The sequence below is a fragment of the Lepidochelys kempii genome, chromosome 1, assembly GCF_965140265.1.
Source record: "Lepidochelys kempii isolate rLepKem1 chromosome 1, rLepKem1.hap2, whole genome shotgun sequence".
Lineage (NCBI taxonomy): Eukaryota > Metazoa > Chordata > Testudines > Cheloniidae > Lepidochelys > Lepidochelys kempii.
In genome coordinates this window covers 195685267-195704259 of record NC_133256.1, presented here as the reverse complement: position 1 = coordinate 195704259, position 18993 = coordinate 195685267, and the positions used below count along the sequence as shown (strand labels likewise).

Sequence of the window (18993 nt, the reverse complement as noted above, 5' to 3'; positions counted from 1 at the left end):
TCAAGGAATAATGGGATACATCTGCCTAATACATCTACCCTGTAAGCTCAAATCAAGTGTTTGTACTGCATGCTAACTTGCAAAACGCTCATGTCTGCATCAGGATTTTAAGGATGGGGAGGAGAGTCATTAGTCTAACTGCAGTGGCACTGGTGGCTTGACTTGAGCTAGCCACCCAAGTACATACTCAGGGGGTCACGTAAGAATGTATGCTGGTGGCTAGCCTGAGCTGCCGTCGCCACGCTGCTATTTTCAGACGCTAACTTTTGTGGAGCTAGTGCATCTATGTCTATCTAATCGCACCTCCCAGCGGCTATGTAGTCATCACCTTTATTTCATTATTTCCTCCTCCTCTTTTATTTTCCTTTGTTCTTGATGCTGTTTTTCTTTTAAGCAGAGAGACGAGCATAGGAGGAGGAGAGATGGAATAGTTCACTTTGCAAATTCAGAATGAAACTTACATTCTGTAATCCTAGTCAGCTTCATTTCTACAGCTAATTCCACACACAAAGCATTTCTGTTGTACTGACGTATATGTAAACATGGAAATAGGAAAAACAGAGAGCTAAACCAATGAGAGAGGCAGTCCTTGCTGCACACTGATGATGGGGTTGAGACCAGTTATGGATTTAGGAAGAGGAACAGGACTAGCATATACAAGTGCTTTGAGCATATGTCAAAGAAAACCTAGAACCAAGCTAGCAAATATCACAGCAACAGGCAAGTGACATAATTATTAGTTTTGGACATAATTTCAAACCAACATAGTCATATTAGAACCTTGTAATCATATCTACACATAAAACATTGATCTAGTCCAAATCTAAGTTCTTTTAGCAACAAAAGGTGACCAAGTAATGTCAGATGTAGCAAGAATGAGAATAATGTAATGTTAAAATGATGGGTTGTTGAAAATACTGTATGATAGTTTGCACTCAGGAAATTCAACTATTGCTTCAAGTCAGATTCTCGTAAACACAGTTTAACAGAAGTTATCTTTTTCATGACAAGTTACGTTGTTTCAGACAGCATACGGCTAGCAAAAGCAATAATGAAGGACATACCTTTTAGATATAAAAGGGCTTTGGTGAGGAGGACTTAATATGTGACATGTCTGCAAGTTGGCAACAGATGATGAGCGTGGTTGACCTGATAGCAACTTGTCGGGATCAGATAAATTAGCATCTGTTATAAGCTGTCTCTTTATGTATTTTCTTCCAATTTTCATCCTCAGGACATTCTTCAAAATAACTTTGGGTTGCCTGCCATACATATAATAATAAATGATAAATGCTGCACTGAAATCTAGATAAAGAAACTTTTGGTTGAATTCATGTAACTTAGTGGCTTGGTAACACCAAATATCATTACTACTAACAAAGTACCATTTTGTTCATGGTCCTTGACAGACATAAGACAAGATCTCTCCACTAAGAAGCTTACAATCTATGTCAGGCAGCTAACACATAGAGCAATGACCACAGACCATGGGTTGGAAGTTGGGTAGTCAAGAGGAGACAAGGGGGAAACCGACGTAACTTTAGCTCAGCTACAGTATGTTAGCATATTGTTGCATTTAGACTGCCTTTGACATCTCAGCTGAGGATTTATCATTCTCTGTTCACATAAAGTTTATCTCAGAATAACTTTTCCATGCAAAATCTCAACACTGATAGAATTACAGAGTGATCTTAAAAATTCTCCTAGGAACAGGAAGTCTCCAATAAAGCAAATCTTATTGTCAATCAGTCTGATTCACTCATGGCTCTAGCCATCAGCTGGTGAACAGTATATATGTAAAGCATGTAACGAACTCTGTAATTAATTCTGGTCCTTTGTCACAAATCCCAGGTGTCACTCTGACATATATCAGATGAGATTGTGAGGCTGAGAAGAATATCTGCATGTGTCAGAAGAGATGAGCACCAAAATTAGGTCAATCAAAAACCATCAAGAGATGACAAAATGCATTTTATCAGCGGTTCAAATGTCAAATACTTTGATTATCTTGTACATGTGTGATCACAGTCAATTTGCTGTTTTGCCTGGCTAATGGCTCTCTTCCCTCAAACTCTGGTGCTTATGCTCTGCAGTTCCCATCGTGATTTCTTTCAGATGATGATGATGTACAGCCACAGCCTTTTCTGAATTTGGATGAATGATGCGGTCTCCTAGCTATGCCCTGGAAACACCTCCCTCTGTCTTCTCTCTCTGTGAACTGATCCACCTGGGTCACTTTCCAGCATAGCATGTTGTGGTGTCTGATGTCTTTCTTTCCACTCCTGTTCTGCTGAGAGGTACAAAGTCCTTTTCAAGGGAGCCTTGGTGTTTGCAGAGCTGGCGCACAGGTGGTCTGTGATGAGAAGTATGACTTGGAAGAGAGTCAAAATCAGATCCAGAAGAACAATCAGAAGAGGAAAGAACTGTAGATTTCTTCTTCTAGGGGGACAGTTAGATGTTAATGTGTTTTCTTTTCACCGGAGTGATGAAAAACACCCATCTCAGAGAGTCCAATAAACTGGACCAGAATTAATCAAGTTCTAGACACCAACTCATCAGAAATTCCACAAAACTGTGGTTGGTACAGGCATACTCAAATTATATGATCCAAAGCGACACTCACAAGAGTAAGGCTTGGGATCAAGACAACAGGTAACATCTACAGTGTAATAAGGAATACTTTTCCGTAAAAAACAATTGCAAGCAAATTATTATGATTTTTAGTTAAATGAAGCAAAGGTCCAGATGTTAAGACTTAATCAGTATTGAACAACATACCTTTTGGATATAAAAAGGCTTTGGAGAGGAGGATTTAATATTTGCAATATCTCTAGGCTGGCAACGGATGATGAGGGTGGTCGATCTGATTGCAACTTGTCAACATCAGATAAATTAGCATCAGTAATAAGATGGCTCTGTGTGTATTTTCTTCCTATTTCTGTCCTCAGGACATTCGTCAACATTACTTTGGGTTGCCTGCCATACAGACAATAAGACATAATAAATATAGTGCTGAAGTCTAGAGAAGGTACATGAATTCAACAAAGTTTCTTTAAGGACTTTGTAATCCCGGCAATAACAGTTTTCATCTCGGCTAGAGGTTTATTTGCTCAACTGATGACTTGTAAAATTACTCTTTGCACAGATGGAGAGTCAAGACTGATTCTCTTGCGTGACAGCATCCCTTTCAGGAATTTGCATTCTGGCATCAGTGACTAGCCGAACACACATGGATGTACAGGATAAATTTTTAATGCAGCAAAATCTCCACACATCCTGTACCACCTCTATTAAAGTTCACAGAACTGGTGCTACAAGAACCTCAAACTGCACTTAAACTGTAGATATGAGCATCTTCAAGACAGACGGTACCAAAGGGCGAAAACAGGGGGTCATACTGTGGCAACACTTTAAGGACAATAAAGCATTTAGCAGCTCATGCACAGATTCAAAATGAGGTTTTGCAAGAAAATTATGCTATTACCATAGCCAAATATTTTGTCAGATTATCACCTTGATTTTTATGTCCCAACATTAAAAGTTTCTGGCCACCTATGTTTGAGAAATTGTATGTAATTATAAATTACAAGGTCAGTTCAAGTTACTATTAAAGTTGCTTACATGAGTTGTGCTACATGACAAAGTTTCTTGACACCATAAATGACTGTTTATGGAGCAGCTAGTCCTGGAACCCACAAGAGGAGAGGCAATTCTTGATTTAGTCCCAAGTGGAGCACAGGATCTGAATATGGGTAAATACAGCTGAACCACTTGGTAATAGCAACCATAATATAATTAATTTTAAACATCCTGGGAGGGGGAGGGAGTGCACCACAGCAGCCCACCTCAACAGCATTTAATTTCAGAAAGGGGAACTACACAAAAATGAGGAAGCTAATTAAACAGAAATTAAAAGGTACAGACACAAAAGTGAAATGCCTGCAAGCTGCATGGAAACTTTTAAAAAACACCATAATAGAAGCTCAAATTAAATGTATACCCCCAAAGCAAAAAACATACTGTAGTAAGAAGACCAAAAAAGTGCCACCATGGCTAAACAAATTAAAAGAAGCCATTAGAGGCAAAAAAAAGCATCCTTTAAAAACTGGAAGTTAAATCCTATTGAGGAAAATAGAAAGGAGCATAAACTCTGGCAAAATCAAGTGTAAAAGTATATTAGGCGGCCAAAAAAGAATTTGAAGAGCAACTAGCCAAAGACTTAAGAAGTAACAGCAAAATTTTTTTGAAGTACATCAGAAGCAGGAAGCCTGCTAAACAATCACTGGGGCCACTGGACGATCAAGGTGCTAAAGGAGTGCTCAAGAAAGATAAGGCCATTGTGGAGAAACTAAATGAATTCTTTGTATCAGTCTTCACTGCAGAGGATGTGAGAGAGATTCCCACACCTGAGCCATTCTTTTTAGGTTACAAATCTGAGCAAATGTCCCAGACTGAGGTGCCACAGGTTTTGGAACAAATTGATAAATTAAACAGTAACAAGTCTCCAGAACCAGTTGATATTCACCCAAGAGTTCTGAAGGAACTCAAATATGAAACTGCAGAACTACTAACTGAGGTATGTAACCTATCACTTAAATCAACCTCTATGCCAGATGACTGGCGGATAGCTAATGTAACACCAATTTTTTTAAAAAAAGACTCCACGCGCAATTACAGGCAAGGAAGCCCAAGTTCAGTATCAGGCAAATTGGTTGAAACTATAGTAAAGAACAGAATTTCCAGACACGTAGATGAACATGGTATTTTGGGGAAGAGTCAACACTGCTTTTGCAAAGGGAAATCATGCCTCACTAATCTACTGGAATCTTTGAGGGGGTCAAACACACACATGGACAAGGGAGATCCAATGAAAACTGCCTACTTGGACTTTCAGAAAGCCTTGGACAACGTCCCTAACCAAAGGCTCTTAAAGCAAAGTAAGCAGTCATGGGGTAAGAGGGAAGGTCATGGATCAATAACTGTTTAAATGATAGGAAGAAAAGGATAGGAAAGAGTAGGAATAAATGGCCAGTTTCCACAATGAAGAGAGGTAAATAGTGATATCCCCCTGGGTCTGTACTGGGACCAGTACTGTTCAACATAGTCATAAATGATTTGGAAAAAGGGGTAAACAGTGAGGTGGCAAAATTTGCAGATGATACAAAACTACTCAAGATAGTTAAGTACAAAGCAGATGGTGAAGACTTACAAAGGGATCTCACAAAACTGGGTGACTGGGCAACAAAATGGCAGATGAAAATCAATGTTGATAAATGCAAAGTAATGCACATTGGAAAACAATCTCAACTATACATACAAAATGATGGGAGTCTAAATTATCTATTATGACTCAAGAAAGAGATCTTGGAGTCATTGTGGATAGTTCTCTGAAAACATCCACTCAGTGTGCAGCAGCAGTCAAAAAAAGTTTACAGAATGCTAGGAAAGGGATAGATGAGACAGACAATATCATAATGCCTCTATATAAATCCATGGTACACTCACATCTGGAATATTGTGTGCAGAGCCGGTCACCCTATCTCAAAAAAGATATATTGGAATTGGAAAAGGTACAGAGAAGGGCAACAAAAATTATTAGGGGTATGGAACAGCTTCTGTATGAAGAGAGATTAAAAAGACTGGGATTTTTCAGTTTGGAAAGAGGTGACACCGGGGGAAATGGTTGAGGTCTAAAAATCTTGACTGGTGTGGAGAAAGTGAATAAGGAAGTGTTGTTTACTCCTTCACATGACGCAAGAAATAGGAATCACCCAGTTAAATTAATACGCAGCAGGTTAAAGAAAAAAAAAAGGAAGTACTTCTTCACACAACGCACAGTCAACCTGTGGAACTCCTTGTCAAGGGATGTTGTGAAGGCCAAAACTATAACAGGGATCAAAAAAGAACAAGGTAAGTTCACAGAGGATAGGTCCATCAATGGCTATTAGCCAGGGTGGTCAGGGATGCAATGCCATGCTCTAAATGTCCCTAGCCTCTGTTTGCCAGAAGCTGGGAATGGGTGACAGGGGATGGATCACTTGATGATGACCTGTTCTGTTCATTCCCTCTGGAGCACCTGGCATCAGCCACTGTCGGAAGACAGGCTAGTGAGCTAGATGGACCTATGGTCTGACCCAGTATGGCAGTTCTTATGTGCTGCATTTGCTCTGCTAGATGAGACTAAAGTCTCTTTTGCACTGAATTGGTTCTGCAGCAAGGAATGCAAGACAGCAACTTCACGTAAGCCGCTTTAGTGATATATTTGCTATATGATTTGTCATGAATAGATGGAATTATCCTTTTTTTTTAAATGGATAACAATTAAGCTGGGTTGTACAAAGAGGTTGATCTTGAGAACATGGTGAAATACACATCCTGATTTTAATAGCAGAAATTGCTTCCCATGGAGATTTGTATATATAAAGTGAGAAAGATGAAGACTAAAGAATTATACTTACTATGGGAGGAACTGCTTTTATATAAATAGAAACATCTTTGTGCAAGTGAGAGGTATGTGGCAGGCAGATAACCAACACTGCATTCGTTAACTTTAGCAGCAAACAAGCATCTACACTAATCTTGCAGACCGGGAGCAAGGAATCATTTCCCAAGTAAGCTTGTCAGTAACTGATTACAGGAGTTAAGTCTTTGTGATAAAGCAGTCACTACTTCAGCCAATCCTGACATATTTATCAATGAAATGCTTACAATGCCAGGCTAACAGGAAAACATAACACACCTTTTTCAAGAAACTCAGGTATTTCTACAAAAATTTTTCCAAAAGGAGAACTAGGCGGACAAGAATCAAAAGCTTGAACAATAAAAGCGCCCATCCTATGTACTCCAGAGCAAGTGCTGATAAATGGATGCCAGGTCCTGGTTCCAGGTCCTGATACCTGCCTCTGAAAGAGTTGTATCCCTTCTGTAAAAAAACTATTTTAAAAAGCCTCATATATGCTTTAAGGAAAAATTAAGTTAACTGATCTGGTACACAAATAGTAAAGTGAACTTTACAGCACAGACAGTAATAATAAATTGTGCTATTTCATTACAGGATCTGAAAGTGGTTTATGACAATTAATAACGAAAGAGGGGTAAGTGGTTTGAAAATGGGATTAGGAATCAAGAACTCCCTCTGTGGCCTTGGGCAAGTTGTTTGACCATATTCAGTCTTATTTTACCCATAAGTAAAATAGGAATACAATGTATTTGCTTTATTGGGGTACTGTGAAGATTACTTAGTGGTTGTGGTGCATTCTAAGTATTAAACTACAGCACTCTTACTAAATTAGTATTTTCCCCATTTTATAGATGAATAAACTGAGGCATAGGGAGGTTAAGTGAATTAAAGAAGATCACACGTTTGCTGGGAAGAAAAGCTAGGAATCTTTGTTCCATCCTGATGCTCACACCTCTACACCAGAGTCCCTCCTGAATAACAGCAGAACCCAACAAGATACACACCTGCTTAATGATGAGTCCCCCTGTACAATTACATTTTGAGACCTAACAATTATCCAGTTGTTAATCCATTTAATGTGTGCCATGTTGATTTTTATTGTTCTAGTTCTTAATCAAAATGTCATGTGATACCAAGTCAAATGCCCTACATAAGTCTAATTATATTAGATGAGTCAATCTTGTAAACTCACCAAAAAAAGATATCAAGTTAGTTTGACAGGATCAATTTCCCATAAACCCATGGTAATTGGTATTTATAATTACCCTCCTGAATTCTTTATTAATCAGGTCCCATATCAGCATTCCATTATTTTGCCTTGGATCGATGTCAGGCTGACAAGCTTATAATAACCCAGGTCATCCCGCTTACCCTTTTTAAACGTTGGCACAATATTAGCTTTCTTCTAGTCTTCTGGAATTTCACCAGTGTTCCAAGACTTACTGAAAAATCAACATTAACAGCCTCAAAAGCTCCTTGGTCAGCTTTTAAAAAATTTGGATGCAAGTTATCTGGATTTGCTGATTTTAAAATGTTTAACTTTAGTAGCTACTCTTTAACAGCCTCCTGAGTTACTACTGGAATGTAAAGCATTTCATTATCGTAAGACAGGACTACATTTTCTGGCTTTTTTCCCCCAAATACAATACAGAAATATTTATTGAACACTTCTGCCTTTTCTGCATAATTCTTGACAATTCTGCCATTTCCATATAAGCATGGACCTATACCATTGTTAAGATTCCTTTTGTTCCTAATATACTTCAAAAACTACTTACTATCCTTAACTCTGCTAGCCATAGCTTTCTCCTTGTGTCCTGTTACTTCCCTTATCAAATTTCTACATTTCTAGCTTCTAATTTATATTCATTGCTATCAACTTTCCCTTTCTTCCATTTGTTTTATGTAAAATCTGCTTTCTCTTCCTGTCATGGGTTGTACCTCAAGGGCTCCCCCAATGGGTGAGGGTGGGTATCTCTCTCATCCCAGACATCCCTCTCTGGCTGTAGATGTCACTGTAGCACCGGTTTGGCATGAAGGATGCAGTCTCCCAACTGTAAATCTTGACGAGACAGCTCCCCACCTTCTGGGTATAACCGCACTCCAAAAAAAAGGAAAAGGCAAACAAAATAATCCTGCAACCTACAGAACAGTCTGGGCTTACCCTGCTGTTCCTCACAAAGAAAAAAGCAAATAGTCTATATGAAAGAGGCTGGGTTGCTATCTTCTTGGGTATCTGAGCAGCCCAGGCTGAGCTTCCTGGGCTCGAACGAGAACAAGGGAAAGGGAAAGGTAAAGAAAATAAAAAGTTAAGTCTGTCTCTTTACCCCTCCAGAGGATCCAAGCAGCAGAGGATTTTTAGCAGCTTTTTGAGTAAGCAGCCTCTGTTCTGTGGGGCTAGGGACCTCTGTTCTTTTGCTCCACTTCCTTCTGAGTGCCATACTTGGCTGGGCTTGGTCCTCCCTTTTAAGGAGCCATTTCTCTCCATGTGCAACAGGCCAGGTGCGCCAGGTCAGGGGTAACTGAGCCCATAGGCGCTCTTTACCCCCCCTCCTCCCCGACCAGGGTGGGAAACTGTCCCAAACTTTTCCTTTAAGACAGGTTGTTTTTTTGGTCGTTGTTTTTTGTTTTTTATAGCCTTCTTTCTCAATTAGGCATTTTGGGCATATTAAACAGTTCCCAATTGACATGTACAACTTTCTATCTAAATTCCTTCTTCAGCCGATTTGGCCCATAATTGTTATCAGCTTTATGAAACTGGCCCTTTAAAGAACTAAATATATACTACTACCTTAGACTTTATTCTGTTTGCACACAACAAATGTAATTAAGTCATAAAACACTTGCATCACTAAGCAACCACCAGTTCTACGATCAATGTCTGTCTGTCAGGATGAAGTCTAATACAGAATTCCCATGCGTTGAAGCAATTTGTTGAGTTAGGAAACTGTCCTCTATAATTTTTAAAAAGTCCAAGAACATGTTAGTATTGCCGGCATAATAGAGGTCTGATGTGTCACTCAGGAAATAGATAAAACCATTTTTGACATAGAGTGCTATTCCGCCTCCCCTTTTGCCCACTTCTTCTTTCCTAAATTCCATTTATTTAACATTTCAACTACAAGAATCTTCCCAACAGGTTTATATACCACCAACTAGGTCAAGATTATACTCTTAAATACGCAATTCCTCTCATTTATTACCCAGCCTCCTAGCACTGGTGAATATGTAATTAAAGAATTTCTTATTGTATCCCTTGATTAATTTTGTTCTCAACATCTCAATTTTCTGTACAAACTCTGCCTTAAAAGAAATTCTGGAAAAGCATAAATTAACTTCTGAACATTTGATGCCTCACTATATTACTAATCCACTCTTACATTAGGGTGTCTTTTTGGGAAAGTATTTAACTCTACGACTATGCACCTCTACTTCAAATATCAAGAGAAAGTAATTTGTGTAATGGATTCCAAATGTATCTATTTTCTTTAAGTTTCCCAAAGTCACAATGGCCAGTTCAAGGTCTCCTGCAACATCTCAATAATGTTATCTGGCATCACAGAGAGAAGCAAGTAATCCCCACTGGAATACCAAGTCACAACACAAGGGTTACAATAACTCCAGTTTTTAAGTTGGCTGGGGTGGAATAGAAAAGCTTCAATTGCCTGCCAGTTGCTCCCTTGTATCTAATGTTAAAGAAGGATGCATTCTGGGGCATCAAAGCCAGAGCAGATATTTATGCCTTTGGAGAAGCAGGAAGGTTAAATCAGAATTTCTGTTAAGCATACCTCTTACCTCCAACAGTTTGCAGCATTCAATACTGTAACTCCTCACTTAAAGTCCTCCCGGTTAATGCTGTTTTGTTGCTGATCAATTAGATAACATGCTCGTTTAAAGTTGCGCAATGCTCCTTTATAATGTTATTTGGCAGCCGCCTGATTTGTCCACTGTTTGCAGGAAGAGCAGCCCATTGGAGCTAGTGGGTGGGGGCTTGCCGGGCAGTTCAGCTGTCCCTCTCCCCACTGCCATGTGTTGCTCCTGCCCTCGAGCTGCTCCCCAGAGCCTCCTGCTTGCTGTGCAAGGGGGGGAGGGAAGGGGGTGCTAATGTCAGGGTGTCCCCCTCCCTCGGCTCCTGACCCCCATCTTCACAGAGCGGGCTGGAATGGAGGGAGGGGGAAAGGGGGACAAGGTTGAGGATGGAGGGAGCTTGCTGGCAGCAGCTGCTGTCTCAACTTGCTGATCTACTTAAAAAGGCAATGTACTTAGAGTAGGGTCACTTAAAGGGCAATGTGCATCTCTCTCTCTCACACAAGGTGTGTGTCTCTGTCTCTCTCTGCCATGCTGTCTCCCCTCCCTCCATTCATGCTGCCTTGTAGAGTGTGAGGCTACATTAACAATGTGTTAACCCTTGAAGGCTCAGCCCAGTGCCAGTTCAACATTTAGCAGTAAGGCATTCCCTGGGAAATATCCTACCCTGTGACTCCACCACCTCAACCAAGCTTCACAATCATCATTGCTGTGTACAGTATTAAATGGTTTATAAGTTTTAAACACTGTGTGGGAGGGGAGGGAGGGAGAGTGTATATATATGAGATGTCTTTTGTCTCGCGAAAAAAGTTTCACTGGAACCTAACCTCCCCCATTTACATAAATTCTCATGGGGAAATTGGATTCGCTTAACATCGTTTCGCTTAAGTAGCATTTTTCAGGAACATAACTACAACATTAAGTGAGGAGTTACTGTACATAAATGCAGGGCTAACTGATCATCAAAGAAACCTTTGTGGTCACTTACACATTGAGTACAAGGTGCAAAATCATCTGACATACTTTACATTAAGCATTTCCTTAAACTGTAGCTTCTCCTTCAAAAGTTTGCTCTTCTAGAATCTTTTCCTTCCAAGAAACCACTTCATAAATGAGTTTATTCTAAATACCAACCATGAGATAGAGAATTATCCTAATTCTGCAATTCACAAACTAGAAACAACTGTAATTATCTAATTGTTTAAATTATGTAGATTTAACTTCACCATGAAATCAAAATACTTAGATTCAGTCCTCGTGACAGAAATTAAGAACTCTTAACATTTAGCTTTGTCAAATACTCTTATTGCTTCCGCATGTGATTTCTCAAACATGTTCTTTAACATACATAACTATCCAGTTGCTACAGAGTAGATGTTTTCTATACAATTCACGACTAACCTCTGACGCAAGCCAAAAGATACCAATGACAAAAAAGGTCATCAGTACAAAGATTCTGTAAATCACACCACCTCACACATTCACTCACTTAAGAGGTCTGAGAACATGCTTGTATCTAACTTCTCAGTATGTACTGCTAATCATGTTGGTTGGCTTTGTTTTCCTTTGACAGCTGACAAAACCAACTTATTTATGATCTTTCAGAGATCCCATAGTGATGTATATATTTGAAAGGTGATCTGGAAACCGATTTGGGAAAAAAAAACCCAGAAGGGCAGCAAGCGCTGAAATAATAATTTGTACTGAAAGAATAACAGTCTTCTTCTAAGGATCTCAAATAATTTAACTGGCACAGATTCACAGATGATAAAGCCAGAAAGAACCAGTTGATCATCTAGTCTAACCTCCTGCATAACACAGGCCATAGATCTTACTTACTTAGGCCATGTATACACTTACCTGGGATCTACGCTGATGCAATCAGTGCAGTAGGGGTTGATTTAGCCGGTCTAGTGAAGACCCGCTAAATCGACTGCAGAGCGCTCTTCAGTTGACTCTGGTAGTCCACCAGAATGAGAAGAGTAAGGTAAGTTGATGGGAGAGTCTCCCCCATTGACACAGCACAGTGGTGACACTGCAGTACGTCAACCTAAGCTACACTGACTCCAGCTACAACTTACCCCCATAGTGTAGACAAGGCCTCAATTACCTGTTAGATTTGTATTCCTAGTTTGATGCTGCCAACCAACCTTGTGAGAAATCTTACAACAAAGTAAAGCTTGTAATTAGGGCTGTTAAGCAATTAAAAAAATGAATTGCAATTAATCGCGCTGTTAAACAATAAGAGAATACCATTTATTTAAATATTTTTGGATGTTTTCTACATTTTCAAATAAATTGATTTAATTACACCACAAAATACCATGTGTACAGTGCTCACTTTATATTTGTTTATTACAAATATTTGCACCGTAAAAAACAAAAGAAATAGCATTTTTCAATTCACGTAATACAAGTACTGTAGTGCAATCTCTTTATCATGAAAGCTGAATTTATAAAAAATGACAGCATTCAAAAAACAAACAACATAAAACTTTAGAGCCTACAAGTCCACTCAATCCTACTTCGGCCAATCGCTCAGACAAACAAGTTTGGTTAAAATATGCAGGAGATAATGCTGCCCACTTCTTGTTCACGTCCCCTGAAAGCGAGAACACGCGTTCGCATGGCACTGTTGTAGCTGCCGTCGCAAGATATTTACGTGCCAGACGCGTTAAAGATTCATATGTCCCTTCATGCTTTAACCACCATTCCAGAGGACATGTGTCCATGCTGATGACGGGGTCTGGTCAATAACGATCCAAAGCAGAGCGGACCGACATGTTCATTATCATCATCATGAGTCAGATGCCACCAGCAGAAGGCTGATTTTCTTTTTTAGTGGTTCAGGTTCTGTAGTTTCCGCATCTGAGTGTTGCTTTTTTAAAACTTCTGAAAGCGTGCTCCACACCTCAGCCCTCTCAGATTTTGGACAGCAGTTCAGATTCTTAAACCTTGGGTCGAGTACTGCAGCTATCTTTAGAAATCTCACATTACTACCTTGCATTTTTTCAAATCTGCTGTGAAAGATTTCTTAAAACAAACATGTGCTGGGTCATCATCTGAGACTGCTATAACATGAAATATACGGCAGAATGCGGTTAAAACAGAACAGGAGACATACAATTCTCCCCCAAGGAGTTCAGTCACAAATATAATTAATGCATTTTTTTTTTTAAACGAGCATCATCAGCATGGAAGCATGTCCTCTGGAATAGCGGCCGAAGCATGAAGGAGCATATACATGCTTAGCATATCTGGCATGTAAGTATCTTGCAACGCTGGCTACAACAGTGCCATGTGAATGCCTGTTCTTACTTTCAGGTGACATTGTAAATAAGAAGCAGGCAGCAATATCTCCCGTAAATGTAAACAAACTTGTTTGTCCTAGAGATTGGCTGAACAAGAAGTAGGATTTAGTGCAATTGTAGGCTCTAAAGTTTTACACTGTTTTGTTTTTGAGTGCAGTTATGGAACAAAAAAAAAAAAATCTACATTTATAAGTTACACCTTCACAATAAAGAGATTGCACTACAGTACTTGTATGAGGTGAACTGAAAAATACTATTTCTTTTATCATTTTTACATGGCAAATATTTGTAATAAAAAATAATATAAAGTGAGCACTGTACAATTTGTATTCTGTGTTGTAATTGAAATCAATATACTTGAAAATTTAGAAAAACATCAAAAATATTTAATAAATTTCAGTTGGTATTCTATTGTTTAACAGTGCGATTAATTGAGATTCATTTTTTTAATCGCGATTCATTTTTTTTGAGTTATTTGCGTGAGTTAACTACAATTAATTGACGGCCTTTCTTGTAATACTATACGATTGCTATATAAACACATTCTAGCCATTAATCTCAATTTGGGCTTTCTAAACAGCTATGAAAGTAGCATTTGTATGGCCCTAATAATTGTGTGGAAAATAAGGATACCTGTCTTCGAGAAAGGTTTATAACACTCAGAATAGGTAAAACACTATACTGTAAAATGAGCTAGTTTTGATGTGAGACATCTTACCCAATTGTTGATCCTTCGTCAATGAAGCTGGGTCTGTCAAAGTCCCTTTGTTTTTTCCACTTTGGATAAGACTCTTGATTTCTTGTCCTTAATTTCCACTGGAATTTAAAAAAAGGTCTAATAATGAAGACATTTTAAAAATTAAATGACGGTTAACGTATGGGGAAGAGGTAAGGATAGATGGAAGAGTGAGGAGAAGGACAGAGCTTGAAACAACATAACTGCTTACATAGTATAAAAGACCAGCAGCAAAGAAAACTAGACATTCAGTTCAAAGAATATAAAGTATTGAAATCAGTATGATTTCCAGCATTTTTATGAATACCACCAACTAAGTCTCAAATCTGCCCTTTCCCTAAGAAATGTGACTGTTTGTGCAGGACAACCAGATTGTGAACTTTTACTTAAGAAAAGACCACATGTGCTTTTGTACTGGGTTTGTTCAATATTTATCATGATCCAGTAAGGCACCTGCCTAGGTTAATTCCCTTAAGAAGTGACTTAATTTGATATATGTCAGTGATACTCAGACTGTGGCCTTCAAGCCGCAAGTGGCTCTTTAATGTGTCTCCTGCTGCTCTTTGCAGCACATGATATTAAAACACTGTGTGATTTAATTATTAACCAATCTAAGTTATTAACCAATCAGGATGCTTTTTACTATGCAATTAACCAATGAAGTTATCAACTTTCACCAAGTTATTAACTTATTTGCTCTGAGAATACTATATTCAAAAACTAAAAATTTCCCTGTCATTCAAACTACTGTGGCTCTTTTCGGTAATGCTGATCACTAAATTGGCTCCTGAACCACTGAAGTCTGAGTATCACTGGTCTCCACTTTAGTATTCATGCTTCTATGCAAGACAGGGATCTGAATGCTCTGTAATGTCAAAAATGAAAACTGTTACACTGCCTCCATGATGGGTGGCATGGCAGAGCCCTGTTTCACAACACAGCAGTGAAACACAATTGTTACTAATGTCCTAAATCATCAGTTCCTTTTTGACCAGTAATTAGTAACGAGAAACCATAGAAACACAATCAGTTCTCCAAAGCCAGAGACAGTCTTTATGTCCTTCCTGTCCCCTCCGTTTTTGGGAGAACTGAAGATATAAAGGAGCATATATCAGCTTTCAGAGAGAGACTGAAACATAAAAATTGATGCCAATGGATCAACACGGTAGAAAGCACACAAGCAAACTGGGCCTTGCTCACTTCTGCAGTAGAAGGCTTGGATGAGGAGACCAAGGGAAATCTGAAGATTTATCTCTCTCTCTCTAATGAATCAACTAAGTTTGGGTTGTGCCCCAAAGAAAGTATCCACCCCCACTCCAAAATCTTGAGGGCTTGCCTTATGCATAGTGGTGTGGATCATGGTGGACTGTCCCAAAACTGTGAAAGGCTGCTGGCAAAAAATTGTTCTGCATGCCCACCCAAAAACAGAAAGGCTGGCTCTGCCAACCAGAGCAGGTAACTCTGTCACTACCACCATCAGGGAGTAATGGGACATTATTTGTCGCCAGTGTAGTACAGATCTGTCTAATGGAATTCCACTGAAAGCTTCAAGGACGATATCTCTTCACGCAATAAGGAAGAAAACTAGCAGGCAACACTATGAAGTACATCTCCAAGATGGATATTGGCTTCTACATGCAGATGAAACATAAACCTGTTTAATCACGAGAGCTGAGTTTAAAAAATAAAAATAAGAAACAAGCAAAAAAAAAAAAACCCTGAGAGATCAGAAGGGGCCAAACACAAATAAAGGACTTAAAATATAGGGCCCTCAGTAAATAAGTAGCAGGTAAGAAATGAGGCAGGTGGAAACAGATGCTGTAACAGCAAGAAGCCAAACTTAAATTATTTTAAAGGACACTCAGTCCAAGCAATTTATTTTCTTAAAGTGTAGGGAACTGATCTGCCAATCTCCCTAGCAGGAAGAGAGTTGATGCTGGCTACCACAGCTGACATGCTTCTGACTTAAGTCAGAATGTAACTTAAGGTTCAACTCAGTTGATGACTAACAATGCAAAATATGGTAGTCATACAGCCTCCCAGATACACTCTCAAAAATCCCCTCTCAAGAACAATTAAACCCCAAAACAATATTTCTGAGTTGACAATCATGTGCTTTAGCATGATCCAGTGGATGGGAGCACTGGACCGAAGGTCAAGAGACTTGAGTTCTATTCCCAGCTCCCGCACTGTGACTTGACATATGACCTTGGCCAAGCCATTTTAGAAATGGGTCTCAGTTTCTATCTGTAGAAGGGGGTTGATATTTATTCAGCTTTGTAAAACACTTTGAAGTAATCTTCTGCATTGCACTCCCTTAAGGTTAAACAGTGTTATTATTAAAGGGCACAAACACCCAAGTGACTGCAAGGCCCCAGACGTATAGGCTGAAAGGAGCATGGGGAAGATGCAGAAAGCTAAGAGCTGTCCAGATTAGAAGCTGAGGTGTTTCTTAAATGTGGAGCTAGATGGACATCATGGAGGAGCTAGATGGACATCATGGAGGAGATAATCCAACACCCAAATTGCAATGAGAGAGCAAGTCCTGCTACAACTACTTCCCACAATAACTGTGAGGGTATTGGGAAGTGGAGCCATGAGAGAGGGAGATAACTGGAGAGAACCACATGCCTTACACTTAGCTTCTGAGCAGTGCTGAAACTCCCCAGGGAAAAGTACTGAATGGTGTTATGCACAGGGTAACAAGGATGTCAAAACCTAGGAGCAACTAAATGCAGAGGTTATGCCTACAGCAACAGAGCTGAAGATAATGGGGATCCAGAAACGGTAAATACATACAAGAACAAGAAGCTGACAGATCAGTGATGTTTAAAAATTAGTCCATAAGTGTATATATACTGCAACTTCAGACTCAGTAGCACTCAAAATTACATGGTAAGTACAGAGCTCAAGGAGCCAAGAACGCTCATAAGAATGTACCACAGAGTGACAAGGCAGTTTACGAGTGGAAAACCTGTTGCTTCCGAGCACTCTGATCCCCGTTATACACAGGAACACAGATCAAAGAGGGAGGAGAAGCTCTTTGAGATTTATTTTTAACTTCTACATAGATAAACATGTAAACAATTAGAAGGAGGTTAGGTTTATTATTCCCCACTTTATACATTCAGCAAGTGGGCTAAAAAACATCCTTCCAGAGCTGGTTCGCAGACCACCACCCTCTTCATAGACAAATCCTTCCTGAACATACTCTTCTGACATGAAGCTTATAAAAAACTAAGCAGCTGATTCTACAAGATTGTAGGTCACTTGAAGAGAATCTGTATTTTTCACCAAACCAAAAAAAAAACAAAAACAAATTTAGAATACTTCGTTAGGAAATAGACAATCACCACCTGACTACCTAAACTGTATGTTCCCCTGTGCCTTCCCCTCCATCTGTGTTGTCTTTAAGAGTGTAAAGGGCAGGTTTTTTACAAGCACCTAAGGGATTCAGGAGCAGTGAATTTCAATGGGACTTGTGCTCAAAAGTCCTTTATGTTCTTCTGAAAGCTTCATCCTAAGCTCTTTGGGGCAGAGCCTGTGCCATCATTTCTGTTTGCACAGCAGCTAGCATACTGTGGGCATGATCAGAAACAAAGTTTCAGTGCTGAGTTGAAATACTACTTAATAGCACCACAACACACTCATGACATGGAGCATCTTTATATCTCATTAAATTAATTTTGAAAGTAAATTACTTGGTATTATGTAAAAAGAAAAGGAGTACTTGTGGCACCTTAGAGACTAACCAATTTATTTGAGCATGAGCTTTCGTGAGCTGCAGCTCACTTCATCGGAGTGAGCTGCAGCTCACGAAAGCTCATGCTCAAATAAATTGGTTAGTCTCTAAGGTGCCACAAGTACTCCTTTTCTTTTTGCGAATACAGACTAACACAGCTGTTACTCTGAAACTTGGTATTATGTGTTTCTACAAATGACTGAGAAGATTAAGACAGTCTTTAATAAGGTATCTTTTCAGCAAAAGAGGACTATCTAGGCATGCATGAGTCTTAACATCAAATTACAATGTTGCCAACTCTCACAATTTTATCTCAAGGCTCCCAATATTTCATGTTTTTCTTTAAGTCCCATCTCAGGGAGTCCAGAATCTCAGTTTTCTATTTTTTTTTTTTTAAAGTAAGTTTCTAACCCAAATGGTTGCAGAGAAAAGCTTCAAAACATGACATCAGTTTAACCTGAAAACTCAGAAACCAGAAGACAAAATTAACCCCAAATGCATATTTTTTAAAAAATTCATTATCTTTAAGATAATCTCACAGGGGAAGGAGGGGTTTCAGGCAAGGCTCATGATTTTTGAACATGTGAGGCTGGCAATATTGCAATCAGGTCCTCATACTGCAACAGTATGTATGGGCATAGACCTGAGCCCCTGTCAAGTCAATGACAGCCCCACCCACACTCCTGCAGTTGTGACCTCGTTTCAATAGATGGAAGAGAGCGCTCAATTTCAGAACAAACAAGAAATGTATAACGTGTTCCTGACATTTCATTTTGAAAAATTTCAAATAAAACAGATTTAAGTAACTTCTATTTACCTCTTGTAAAGGGCAGTCCCATTGGTGGGAGTCTGTGAGCCTTGACAAAGGAGACTGAACATGGACATCCTCTGACTTTGTGTTTGGTTTCTTCTTTGGTATGCGAAACTGGAAGTAGAG

At 39.2% G+C, this 18993-nt stretch overlaps 1 protein-coding gene across 13 annotated transcripts in view; it reads right to left on the bottom strand.

The window, feature by feature from the left end:
- Window positions 1-18993, bottom strand: part of SENP7 (SUMO specific peptidase 7) — a 72409-nt gene that overhangs the window by 46562 nt on the left and 6854 nt on the right. For 8 of the 13 annotated variants that reach the window (XM_073306922.1, XM_073306930.1, XM_073306959.1 and 5 more), the window contains exons 3-6: window positions 18874-18981; window positions 14297-14394; window positions 2779-2976; window positions 1065-1262 (exon numbers count right to left, since the gene is read on the bottom strand). In XM_073306922.1, coding sequence (XP_073163023.1) covers window positions 1065-1262; window positions 2779-2976; window positions 14297-14394; window positions 18874-18981 — 602 coding nt within the window. Of the gene's footprint in view, window positions 1-1064; window positions 1263-2778; window positions 2977-3621; window positions 3705-8401; window positions 8562-14296; window positions 14414-17432; window positions 17596-18873; window positions 18982-18993 lie in introns of those variants that run through there. The other 5 variants (XM_073306949.1, XM_073306940.1, XM_073306996.1 and 2 more) reach the window with 5 other exon arrangements.